The 13,352-nt window shown below is 42.7% G+C and overlaps 1 protein-coding gene across 7 annotated transcripts in view; it reads left to right on the top strand.

Annotated features, from left to right (window-relative positions):
- The window catches only part of LOC311277225 (scavenger receptor cysteine-rich domain-containing group B protein-like), a 173,013-nt gene that overhangs the window by 104,081 nt on the left and 55,580 nt on the right, over positions 1-13,352 (top strand). For all 7 annotated transcript variants that reach the window (XM_084387461.1, XM_084387460.1, XM_084387457.1 and 4 more), the window contains 4 exons: positions 2,290-2,396; positions 3,354-3,486; positions 4,705-5,010; positions 5,116-5,403. In XM_084387461.1, coding sequence (XP_084243587.1) covers positions 2,290-2,396; positions 3,354-3,486; positions 4,705-5,010; positions 5,116-5,403 — 834 coding nt within the window. The remainder of the gene's footprint in view (positions 1-2,289; positions 2,397-3,353; positions 3,487-4,704; positions 5,011-5,115; positions 5,404-13,352) is intronic.

The following is a 13,352-nucleotide window of genomic DNA, read 5'->3' as shown; positions in this document are numbered from 1 at the left end:
CCCTGTGCAACTGTAGTATGAGATCCAGCAAACAATCAGTTAAAAAATGACAAACATGAGTACAAAAACTCATCCTATGCTGACACATAACAATTAGCACATGAATTTCAACAATGGTGACAATCAATGCAGATATGTCTGCATATCATTGTAGATAATTTTTTTGTGCTCATTTTTGTTAATCTTCTAATTGAATTTCATGCTACATTAACACAGGGTTTGTAACCCACATATATTAATGGCACAACACAATTGTTAGATTCAAATGACCAGTGCCGGCCCGAGGCTTTTGGGGGCCCTAAGCAGAATCATTTCACTTTAGATTTTTTGTTACTGCAAATGTGTCTAACAAACACACTGTCACAGCAGCCAAAACTGATAATAAGAGTTAAAGGAACACTCCACTTTTTTTTGGAAATAGGCTCATTTTCCAACTCCCCTAGAGTTAAACAGTTGAGGTTTACCGTTTTCGAATCTATTCAGCCGATCTCCGGGTCTGGCGGTAGCACTTTTAGCATAGCTTAGCATAGATCATTGAATCGGAATAGACCGTTAGCATCTCTTTCAAAAAAATGACCAAAGAGTTTCAATATTTTTCCTATTTAAAACTTGACTCTTCTGAAGTTACATTGTGTACTAAGACCGACAGAAAATGAAAAGATGCGATTTTCTAGGCCAATATGACTAGGAACTATACTCTCATTCCTGCGTAATAATCAAGGAATTGTGCTGCCGTACCAGCAGGCGCAATGATATTATGCAGCGGTTGTAAATGTACGGTTGTAAGCAGTTGTATAATCCTCCTCTGCTGAGATCTTCACAGATTTAATGTCTTCTTTTCTCTTCAGTTGATTTCATAAGGCTGTGTCTGAAGTCAGTTGTAGTTCTTGTGTTTCTGCTCGTCTCTTTTTCTGTTCTCTTCTTTCCTTCAGTGATTCTGCTTGTTAACAGGCTTATTAAGGATGAGATGACTCTATATTTAATATACACAGACTTTGTGGCTCCCATAAGGTCCAGTTCTGGTTTATTTCTTTGCTCTTGGCTGACATGTGGCATTGCTATGGCCTGCTTGTGGCCCAGATCTGGCAAACAGGAGCGGTCCGCCCAAGTGCCATCATTCCACGCTGCATGTGGGCCAGATCCGCATTCCACAAGTGCCAGATGTGGGCCGGATCTGGGCTGAAACAATGTTGCTATCTGGGATGTATTATGCAGCTGATTTGTCCTATTATTTTGTATATCCCTAAATATTAGCTTTTATTTTTTGGTGTTGTTTTTGTACTATATTACATATTTATTATATTTTTACTTATATCATTAAATAAAATTGTTATTCTAATAAATAACAAGTTATTTTTAACCTTAAATAATACTACCAGCTGATAGGGCTCTCTGTATGTTTACAGCATTTGAGCATTAGGTGAGATTTTTTTTTTTCTTGAGAAAAATGAACGCCTCTCTTGTTAATATTTATCCAAATGAGTCAAGCCGCGTTTTTTTTACAGTGTGTTCAGGTGACAGGCAGCTAGCGGATGTTTCAGCCTAAAAAACGCGTGACATCGTTTAGAGCACCTTTAAATTATAGCCTGTACAGCAAATTCTACCTTGATGTACACTAGCTTTCAAAAGTTTGGGGTCAGTGAGAGAAATGAATACTTTTTTCAGAAATTACTCAATATAGTAAATCAGTTTATAATATTATAATAGGTGACTATTCCAAATAAATGCTGTTCTTTTAAACTTTCGTTTGAATTATTTTTCAAAGAATTTATCTGAAGAAAACAAATATAACAGTTTCCACAAAAATATGAACAATATTTTCAACATTGATAAAAATCTGCATATTATAATGATTTCTGAAGGATCATGGGACACTGAAGACTGGAGTATTGATCACAGAAATAATCACACAGCTATTGTAAATTGTAATAATATTTCACAATATTACTGTTTTTAAAAAACGTTTGGAAAGTAGTGTATGAACACTCCACAATTAATACATCTTTTTTTTAAATTACTGTAATGAGAATGAGATTTATTTTTGCTCTATAACTAAGAATTAGGATGAAAATGTGCTTTATTTTCATTAAAAAAATAAAGTCGCAATGGAAAATTATTTTTACACTAACAATATACTAAATATAATTTGTTCTTTCTTTCTTTTGATTATGTAATGAAATGTGACATGGACATGTTCTTGACTTTTTTTTGTTATTCACCTGACTGTATGCTAAAATATGACAAGATACTATAGAGTAATTATGGAGGTTTGTGTTGTGTGCGTGTCAGTGCTCAGGAAGTGCTCTGAGAGTGAGTTCGCCTGCACCAGTGGCCGCTGTATTGATAGCACATGGAAGTGTGATGGAGACCATGACTGCACTGACGGATCTGATGAGGTACTTCAAAAAACCATTCAGTGCAGGAAAAAGCATTTCAGCAGATTTTCCAGGGCTCAACACTGAGGATTTTTTTAAGGGCCCACCACAAAAAAAAAAAAGTAATAAATAAATAAAATAGGCCTAGTTTCTATCTTTGTTGTTTTTGACCCATAACCTTTTATCACCAAAAACTACTAGACTAAATCATATACATTTAAAATATTGTTAAAGACAAGTATACTTTCAGTAATAAAATAAAAGCTAATAATCAATTTTCGAAATGGCACAAATACAGTAGAACAAATACAATTTTATTTTAATGTTTTTCAGGCAAGTTTAACAGTAATTTTCAGGTAGAGAAAATAAATAATCAAATGTTAAATAGCACTGCATAGTCTTCACTGTATACATTTTATATAGATGAATCCTCATTAAAGTTACTAAAGTTATTCAGTCAAGAGCAGTGAGTGATTTATTTTTTTGTCTAGGTTTATTAGGCTGCTGTCACTTTAAGAGCTGCACTTATCAAATATACTGTTATGCATTCGTTTTATTTCTCAACTGTTTATGTTCACTTAAGATATAACAGACTATGTTTACTAGGATACCGATTTTGTGTGAATATGTCTATGCAAGCACAATAAGACGTGAAAGAGAACTCAATTTATCATTCGCATCATATGCATTCTGGGTGCGCACTTCGGATGTGTGGACATAAAACTTCTCACACTATTGAGTTGAATTCTCTTTTGCGTCTTCTTGCACTTGAATATTTAAATTGTCAAGGTTTAAAAACATCGTGATGCAGCACTGGCCCGATCAGACAAGTGACAGTTGCCTCAACTGTCCCGAACGAACGACATTTACACTGGCCCCGGGCCATTGGGCAGTCCTTATTGCCGAGCCTTGTTGTCATAAATGATGACCCTCATGAATAGCAAACACTAATTGCAGTATGAATTGTGTGTTTTGCAGATCGGCTGTGACGTGAAGTGTGATAATGACCAGTTTCAGTGTAAGAACGGTCAGTGTTTCCCGTTCAGCTGGAGGTGTGACGCTGATGCAGACTGCATGGACGGCAGTGACGAGGAGAACTGCGAAACTAAAGGTTAAACATGTTAAAGAAAGAGTTCACTTTAAACTGAAACTCCAGCAATGTTATGTTGCTTCGAACCTGGTCTGTATGCTGTTTTAGAGACTTTCTGAAGAATCTACTCACAGCTCTTTTCCATATAATGATAATTTATCATACCCCACATTTGCCATGGTCCATAAAAGAACTCCATAGGATTTGTGCACAACATTACATGTCTCCTAAAGTCAATATAGCTTTGTGTGAGGAACAGACCAAAAGGTAATTATTTGCTAAAATCTCCTGCATTTAACCCACATTCTTGTCCAGATTCAGTTGCCTAAACTGGTTAAAGTTCAACTGCAAGTTGTATGGAATACTTTTATGGTTGTTTTTGGAAAGAGATTTGTGTTTCATAATTTTCATTTCACTTTTGTTATAGCAAATATGTGCTCAATGACCTACATAATGGTGACATGGTGACAAAATTTATTATTTTCAATGAAAAATCAACATCTAAATCTCTGTTAATTCTCAATACGAACTTTAGTATGTATTTTAAATAAATTAGGATATTTAACTTTTTACTTATATTAGTTTTTGTTTGGCAGCCGTAGCTTACTAGCCTGGGTTTCCCCATGCTGCCCTGCGCGCAGCGCAATATTATTCACACTGCTACGCAGCCTGGACACCATGGACCAGATTTTCCCCTCAAAAAGGGAACCAATCACAGAACGGGGAGGGAGCAGCAAGACGATGACGACGTCTATGCTACACACCGAAGCAGTTTGTTTATATCTATGGATCCAACATGGCATCAGACGCGAAGTTACCTTTCGATGCAGCCTTAGATAGTGTTCTAAGTAGTTTAGATCGCAAGTTTATTTCGTCTTCTTCCTCGTCGAATTTCTGTCGCTCTACGTATCGCCCAATAAACGGCTCTGGGCATTCGTAAACCACGCCTCAAATACGAGAAATTGAACATGTGGTTCCCAGGCCACGTCTCAATGAGAAAGAGGTCTGAGGTTAGCCAGGCTAGTAGCTGACAGTCATTGACCTTTTTTTTTTTTAAACAATTTTAATTCTTACAGTGTGTGTGCAAAGTAAATCATATTTGTTTTTCTCAGAAATAGAAAACGAATGAAAACAATTGGGACTCCTAACAATGTCAAACACAAACAAATACACTGATAGACCAAAAAAAATCAAAAATTTTAATCACATTGTACTTTCATTTTTAATGCCATATATCAGACACAAGGTTGGTTAATGGGTTTGATTCATGCTGTGGGAGAGTGGAGATCCATCATAATGGCCAGTGGGGAACAGTATGCGATGATGACTGGGACATGGAAGATGCTGCTGTGGTGTGCAGACAGTTACAGTGTGGATCAGCCATCAGTGCACCTATTATGGCCACCTTTGGTCAAGGCAGTGGGCCAATCTGGCTGGATGAGGTCAAATGCTTGGAAAGTGAGAGAAGCCTCACACAATGTTCACACCATGGACTAGGAACACATAACTGTGTTCATGATGAAGATGCTGGTGTTGTTTGTTCAGGTGAGCTAAATCTTTAGAAACACATTATTTTGGAGGAAATTACTTTAAACCATTACAGTTGATTAATTTCATCCTTTATATCACATTGTCTTGTTTCTTTTGCAGGTGAGCTGCAGATGCCCACACTTTCCCTGACCTCCACACATTCAGTTGTTTCTCATGGAGAAAATATCCAGTTCATATGCACAACACCTAAACCAAGGTGCGGTGTTGATGCTGAATTCCAGCTCTTCAAAAACGGAACATCTATATCCTCCCAGAAACATGCATCTAATGTGACTTTCAACATTGTTAATGTAAATATCACACATCAGGGCAACTACAGCTGTCAATACTCATACCAAAACAACACTATCAGGTCACCTTGGAGCAACAGTGTTAACATCACTCTGGGTGAGTGCGTTCTGTCTTGTCTCTGGCTACGTCATAGATTCAATATTTTAGTTTAATTTCATGATGTTTCTTCATTTATTTTATTTTATTTTTATTTTATTGTATTATTGCATATTGTAACTATGTAAAATTGCTGGAGATCAATTTGATCATGACAAAATGCAGTCCTTAAGAATTTAAGTTATTTATAAATGTTTAAATAAGTTCCCTTTCGAGGGAACTCGTGATGCATTGATGACGCTTTGGGAATGCCCCTGCGTGATGTCTGAACTGAAGCACTTGTGTCAACTAGTCCAATAGGCCTTTATCGCATCACATTAGAACGCCGGAAGTAGCTGTGAAAAATTGCTGAAGCAGTGTACTGCGTCTTCCGGTTATTACGTTCACCATGGCTGCCTGTTAATTATCACTGGACTACTTCGCTCTCGCATCTCCCAAAAGTAAATTTTTTTGTTTGTTTTCTTGATTCAATTTTAATGGTTTAATTAAATTGTTATAACCAATTATTTAAAATGTACGGTGACGCATCACTGCCACATACATATTATTTGTTCCCCTCAATTATGTCATAATAACGAGATCTTATGTCATTAAAACAACATATTTTCTCATAATAACGAGATCTTATGTCGTTTTAACGACATCTTTTCTCGTAATAACGAGATCTTATGTCGTTAAAACTACATCTTTTTCTCGTAATAACGAGATGTTATGTCGTTAAAACAACATATTTTCTTGGCCTTATAAGAACATGTGTAGTCATGTGTAGCCTTTATCCAAATAAAATGTATAGCCTATCACACCTTTATCACACTTCTATGTTCAAAAAGCTTAAAGGTGCTGTATGTAGTTTTCAGCGACCTCTAGCGGTGATGTTTCAGATTGCAACCAATAATTTTACAAGCGCGTGCTCTTGCGCGTGCTCGAATTTATGAGCGAGCACTGTGGGTACCTTCCAGACTGAGATGCAACACACAGGAGAAAGCATCACACAACATGCTGGAAACTAAGGTAAACTCCCACTGCAACGTCACAATAATAGGCTACTTTTATCAGCTTGACATTGAACTAATGCTCCATGCTCGTACCATGATAAGTATGGAACCCTATCAACCGTGCCGAATTTTGCCACTGCAAGCACCACTTCACATTTTCTTCAGGAAATGTACATTCTAGGTTTGTAGATAAGGTTTCTCCATGATTCAAATGCCCTGCCGATGTTGAGCCGTGTTTTTTCACCCGAAGTTCATCCGATTCACGTCTGGCCTTACGAGCTTCAGCAGAAAAAGCTTTTTGTTTTTGTTTTTTATCAATATGTGGAGTTTGTGTTGGAGTCTGTGTTGTGCTGGGAGCAGGTCGTTTCTTAGTGTTATCAGACATGTCATAAGTTTCATAAGTTGCAGTGTCGTCGCTGTTGAGTGCAAAGTCAGTAAGCTTTGACCGACCGGACGTCTGTGGTTCGTATGACCCCACTGGCGCAGTTTCTGGAGGCCTGGCTAGAGCTTCCCAGACTGTCCCACTGGGTCGCGAGAACCATCAGGCTCAGCTACGCGATTCAGTTCGCGCAGTCTCCTTCCCGCTTCAGGGGAGTCCGCTTCACTATGGTCGGTGGCAATGCCCCTGTCATGAGAGCGGAGGTCGCCACCCTACTGGCGAAGGGTGCGATCGAGACTGTCCCTCCAGCCGAAATGAAGTCCGGCTTCTACAGCCCTTACTTCATTGTACCGAAGAAATCCGGTGGATTATGGCCAATCCTCGACCTGCGCGTCTTGAACCGCTCCCTTCACAGGCTGCCGTTCAAGATGCTCACGGCCAAACGCATCCTCCAGTGCGTGCGGCCGCAGGATTGGTTTGCAGCGATCGACTTGAAGGACGCCTACTTCCATGTCTCCATTTTACCTCGACACAGACCCTTTCTTCGGTTTGCTTTCGAGGGGCAGGCATACCAGTACGCGGTTCTCCCATTCAGGCTAGCCCTGTCTCCTCGCGTCTTCATGAAGGTCGTCGAGGCAGCCCTTGTTCCCCTCCGGGAAAGGCAAAAGACCGTAACTTCGTCTTTGGTCGAAAATGAGTTTTTATATTTTTGGCACATTCAAGACCTCCTTTATCATGTGGATAAGTATCTTGAATCAATTCCGTTGTTTTTTTCGAGAAAATAATGAATTGTCTTAACAGTAACTTCCAAAAGCCCATGAGAAACAAAGGCAGAACACCGTAACATCAGTTACTGCTCTTTGGCTTTGTTTTGGAATGCTCGAAATTGAGTTACGGTGCTCTGCCTTTGTTTAGTCGCGCGTCAATATGAAGTTACTGTGCCGGTGTTCTATCAAATAATGCTACCTACCAGATTGTACGGTTATCTGCCTTTGTTTTAATGTTAAAATTACGGTGTAGCCTGTGTACTTTGTACAGCTGCCATCAGTTCCTCTAACTTCTGATGTCCTCACAACTTTGTCCTGCACAATTGCGGTCAGAACATTTAGTATGGTCTGAACCCGCGCTCCATCGACAAACTTGCGATATCGATCGCGAAGGATTATGCAGAGTTGACAGAAAAACGTTACACATTGCCGTATCAGATGAATACAAGCAAGAATTAAAGCCCCGCCTCACTCAGTTCAGGTACTGGACCTGGTTGAAACACTCATGCATCTAGCTGGCAGAGTGCCAAAACTTCGCTGGCGCGTTCAGCCCCACCCTAAACACGGTCGAGCCAATGCTGGACTAATATATCTATGGAGGTATTTTGTCATGTAAAATGTATTAATAATGCCATCAGAATGCAACCAAAGCCCAGGATAGCAATACGTAGATGGCTATAAAGAATTGTAAATCATTCAAAATAAATCACTAGATTTTATACAGGTGTTACTATAATGATTTTGCTAATGGTGATCAGCAACCAAATATTGATAATGTGGAAGTTACTGCCTTTTGCCTTGGCATGACTTCTCACTTTTTGCTGACAATACAAAGGCAGAGTACAGTAACTTTAAAATAGTGGTCAAAAGTCAAGTTTGAGCTCAAGATTTTTTTATGTATATAATTTCCATTACTAAAACATTTATTTGCCAGATTTCCAGTGTCCTACCTATAATTAATTTGACGGGACAACTAAAAATCTTTAAAGTCATTTTTTCTCAGTTCCACACTCTAGCGACTTAAGGTCTTTTGCCTTTGTAGGGCAGTAGTGCTCCGGCACCTAGCTCGTCTGGGCCTACTGGTCAACTGGGAGAAGAGCTCTGCCCCATGCAGAGGATCTCTTTTCTCGGTATGGAGATCGACTCGGTCGCCATGTGCGCGCAGCTTACGAGCGAGCGCATGCAGTCACTGCTGATTTGTCTTCACCAGTTCGAGGGCAAGAGCGCGGTTCCACTGAAACTATTTCAGAGGCTCCTGGGGCATATGGCATCCGCAGCCGCAGTAACGCCGCTCGGATTGCTTCATATGAGACCGCTTCAGCTTTGGCTTTGCGATCGAGTCCCGAGGTGGGCATGGCAGCACGGCACGCTCCGAGTGCCAGTGACTCCAGCCTGCCGTCAGACCTTCACCCACGTGGACGAACCTCAGTTTTCTACGGGCCGGAGTGCCCTTAGAACGAGTTTATCTGCATGTTGTTGTATCAACAACATGCAGATATGTTGTAACAGATAGCCTCTACCATGGGCTGGGGTGCCATGTGCAATGGACATGCTGCCACGGGCTCCTGGACAGGACCCCAGCGCCTTTGGCATGTCAATTGTCTCGAGTTGCTGGCAGTACGTCTCGCCCTGCACCACTTCCGTGCGTTGCTCAAGGGTCAGCACGTACTAGTCCGATCAGACAATACCGCGACAGTAGCATACATCAACCATCAGGGTGGTCTGCGCTCCCACCGTATGTCGCAACTCGCTCGCCACCTCCTCATATGGAGTCAGAAGCATCTGAGGTCGCTTCGAGCCATTTATATCCCGGGAGACCTGAACCAGGCGGCCGACGAGCTGTCTCGGCTTCGGCCTCTCGCTGGAGAATGGAGACTCCATCCCAAGTCGGTCCAGCTGTTTTGGGATCAGTTCAGGGACGCACAGGTAGACCTGTTTGCCTCCCACGACTCGTCCCACTGCGACCTGTATTATTCCCTGACCGAGGGCACGCTCGGCACGGATGCACTGGCGCACAGCTGGCCGCAGGGCCTACGCAAGTATGCGTTTCCCCCAGTGAGCCTTGGGGTCAGGGTCTGCGCAAGATCAGGGAGGACGAGGAGCAGGTCATTTGGCACAACCGGACCTGGTTCTCAGAACTAGTACTCCTCGCGACAGCACCTCCCTGGCCTATCCCTCTGAGGAAGGACCTGCTTTCTCAGAGACAGGGCACCCTATGGCACCCTCATCCCGATCTTTGGAACCTCCACGTGTGGCTCCTGGACGGGACAAGGCAGGTTTGAGTACCCTACCACCAGCGGTGGAGGCTACCATCACTTCCGCTAGAGCATCGTCCACGAGACATGCCTATGCGTTGAAGTGGAACCTCTTCGTCAACTGGTGTTCTTCTAAACATCAAGAACCCACGAAATGCCCGATCGGTTGGAGCGAAGGCTGTCTCCCTCCACCCTGAAAGTGTATGTTGCCGCTATTGCCGCACATCACGACGCAGTTGATGGTAAGTCTCTGGGAAAGCACGACCTGATCATCAGGTTCCTGAGGGGAGTGAGGAGACTGAATCCTCCTCGTCCTCCCCTCGTACCCTCTTGGGACCTCTCAGTGGTTTTAACTGCCCTGAAGAGTGCTCCCTTTGAGCCTCTGCAATCAGTGGAGCTTAAGTTCCTGTCAATTAAGACAGCGCTCCTGGTTGCATTGGCCTCCATCAAGAGGGTAGGGGACCTGCAGGCATTTTTGGTTGACGAAGCGTGCCTGGAATTTGCGCCGGCTAACGCTTACGTGATCCTGAGACTCCATATGCAGCCCCTCGGGGTCATATGTGTATTCCAAGTCCCCCCCTTCGGGCTGGGCATAATTGCATATTTCTTCTGAGATATGCTTCCCAGTGTACTTTGGTATTCCTGTGTTAAGTAGGACTCCTTCGTCCGTGCTAGTCTCACGACAGGGAGCTCAGACTTACGCAGGGCACTGGAAGACAGCCGAGGTGGCGTGATTAGACTGGGGACCCCATTCGTCGTCATCCGACGTAACTAGTCAGTTACGCCTTCCCTACTCAGGGAACGAGGGTTACATACGTAACCGAGACGTTCTCTGCTTTTCAACATTTGCACACACATTTCTTTCATTTTTCTATCTGAAGCTTTGCCTGTATGCAACATTGACAGTCTCTGTGTTTAGCGCGAAAGCTCATGTGATTGTTGCCGGCTCGGGATAAAATTCGTGCAGGACAGTCGTGCCGTGTACCAGCTGCTTTGATGCGATTATCAGTTAAACTGACTCGCAACGTGTGAAATATCTCACGACCTCCCGAATGTCCGAACTCGCACCGTGTATGTCCGCCTTTAGGTTTTACAGTGTAATAGCGAACATTTATATAGGTTAACATTAGAGCGAGCGGCCATGCCAGACGGATAAGTCCTCTTCATGTTTAACAAATCAAATTCTGTTGCATTTTCTTGCGCCAGTTTAAAAAAGCGCCAACGCTGGGCGTTTATTTAATTTCTTTAAATAAATTTGTTTTGGCTTTAAAATAAATATTGTTTGTGGGATAATTAATGCCAAAATAATTTGTATTATTTACTTATATTTTTCATTTTTGTTTTGCATTGAATACCATTTAAAGGATTTGCTGTGCACCGCAATGCCATCCTCCCATGGAAAGAAACGTTAAGAGCCACCTTTATTTTCTTTATAATAAAGGGTTTCTACAGTGGGGAGAACAAGTAATTGATACACTGCCGATTTTGCAGGTTTTCCTACTTACAAAGCATGTAGAGGTCTGTAATTTTTATTATAGGTACACTTCAACTGTAAGAGACGGAAGAGCAATTTATTGCATGACATAAGTATTTGATCACCTACCAACCAGTAAGAATTCCGGCTCTCACAGACCTGTTAGTTTTTCTTAAAGAAGCCCTCCTGTTCTCCACTAATTACCTGTATTAACTGTACCTGTTTGAACTTGTTACCTGTATAAAAGACACCTGGACACACACTCAATCAAACAGACTCCAACCTCTCCACAATGGCCAAGACCAGAGAGCTGTGTAAGGACATCAGGGATAAAATTGTAGACCTGCACGCTACAGGACAATAGGCAACAACTGTTGGCGCAATTATTAGAAAATGGAAGAAGTTCAAGATGAAGGTCAATATCCCTCGGTCTGGGGCACCATGCAAGATCTCACCTCGTGGGGCACCAATGATCATGAAGAAGGTGAGGGATCAGCCCAGAACTACACGGCAGGACCTGGTCAATGACCTGAAGAGAGCTGGGACCACAGTCTCAAAGAAAACCATTAGTAACACACTACGCCGTCATGGATTAAAATCGTACTCGGTTACTAACATAACCTCGCTTCTCTGTAGAAGAGGGAACGAGTACTGCGTAATATCTTACGCTAGGGGAAAAACTCTTTTCCACGAGATATTGAAGCCAAAAATTATCCTTAATTTTGAAGTAATGTAAAACGCATTGCAGCAGTATGCAGACATAGGCGAGACAGCCCGCGCGCCTATTGGCTACCCTGAGGCAACTGCAGCAGCCTATCGAGAGAGGCCCTTCGTGACATCAGATCCAATGAGTGGCTTGGGCCTATAAATACAGCTCGACAGGTTGATAGAATCTGGTTTTTCATCGCCGAAGCGAACCAGAGCGTGTGCAGGCACGGCAAGATACGCAGTACTCGTTCCCTCTTCTAGAAAGAACCGAGGTTACGTTAGTAACCGAGTACGTTCTCTTACGAGAGGTCTCTCATACTGCATAATATCTTACACTAGGGGAACACAGTGTAAAACGCTGTGCGTGCTGAGATCCAACACCAAAGTCCCAAGGGCAGGTGCCCGGGGCTCATATAATGCATGATCATCAGGGATTCACAGAGAGTCCAGGGAGGAGGGGCTAGAATAGCATCATCCCCATAATAAATAGCATCCTATAAGGAGCGAATTATATAAATTGTTCCACACAGCCAGGGCGAAAACCCGGACTAAACTAATGAATATTATGGGTCTTACACAATGCCCATAGAGTTATTAAATCGATCAGCGAGCGGTGCTCGAGCAGTTTCAGTATTCTGAGCTGGGGCATCGGGGCAGATAATACCGATTTATTAGACCGAAAGCAGCTTAGCCTGCAAAGCGGGAACCTTTAGGTTATAAAACCTTATGAATGTAGACGGGGAGGCCCAGCCTGCCGCCATACATATGTCTTGCAAGGCAATCCCACTCGACCAAGCCCACGATGAGGCCATGCCTCTTGTGGAGTGCGCTCTGACACCTAACGGGCACTGCAGGCCCTTAGAAGTGTAAGCCAGCGCTATAGCATGAACTATCCACCTGGATAGACTCTGTTTCGACGCAGCCAGTCCCTTAGAACTTCCGCTGAATGAAACAAAGAGCTGCTCCGTCTGTCTGAAGACAGTCGAGCGAGACACATAAGCCCTTGATGCCCTGACGGGCAAAGGAAGCTCGCGTCTCTATCCTCATTAGAGACCGGCAGGATCGACAGGGAAATCACCTGTGCCCTAAACGGTGTGTTGAGGGATTTAGGAACGTATCCGTGCCTTGGTTTGAATATGACTTTCGAGTCATTTGGCCCAAATTCCATACACGTCGCGCTCACAGAGAGCGCTTGTAAGTCCCCTATACGCTGTACAGAAGTGAGAGCCAGAAGAAACATTGTCTTGAAAGACAAATGTTTGATATCTATCGTTTGGATTGGCTCGAATGGGGCACCTTTCATGGCCTCCAAGACCGTAGAAAGGTCCCACATGGGGACTGAGGGAGGTCTGGGAGGATTCAGCCTCTTAG

This window comes from Rutilus rutilus (assembly GCF_951802725.1).
Source record: "Rutilus rutilus genome assembly, chromosome: 1".
NCBI classification, from domain to species: Eukaryota; Metazoa; Chordata; class Actinopteri; order Cypriniformes; family Leuciscidae; genus Rutilus; species Rutilus rutilus.
Note: the sequence above shows the minus strand (reverse complement) of the source record. Positions and strands in the feature narration are given on the sequence as shown.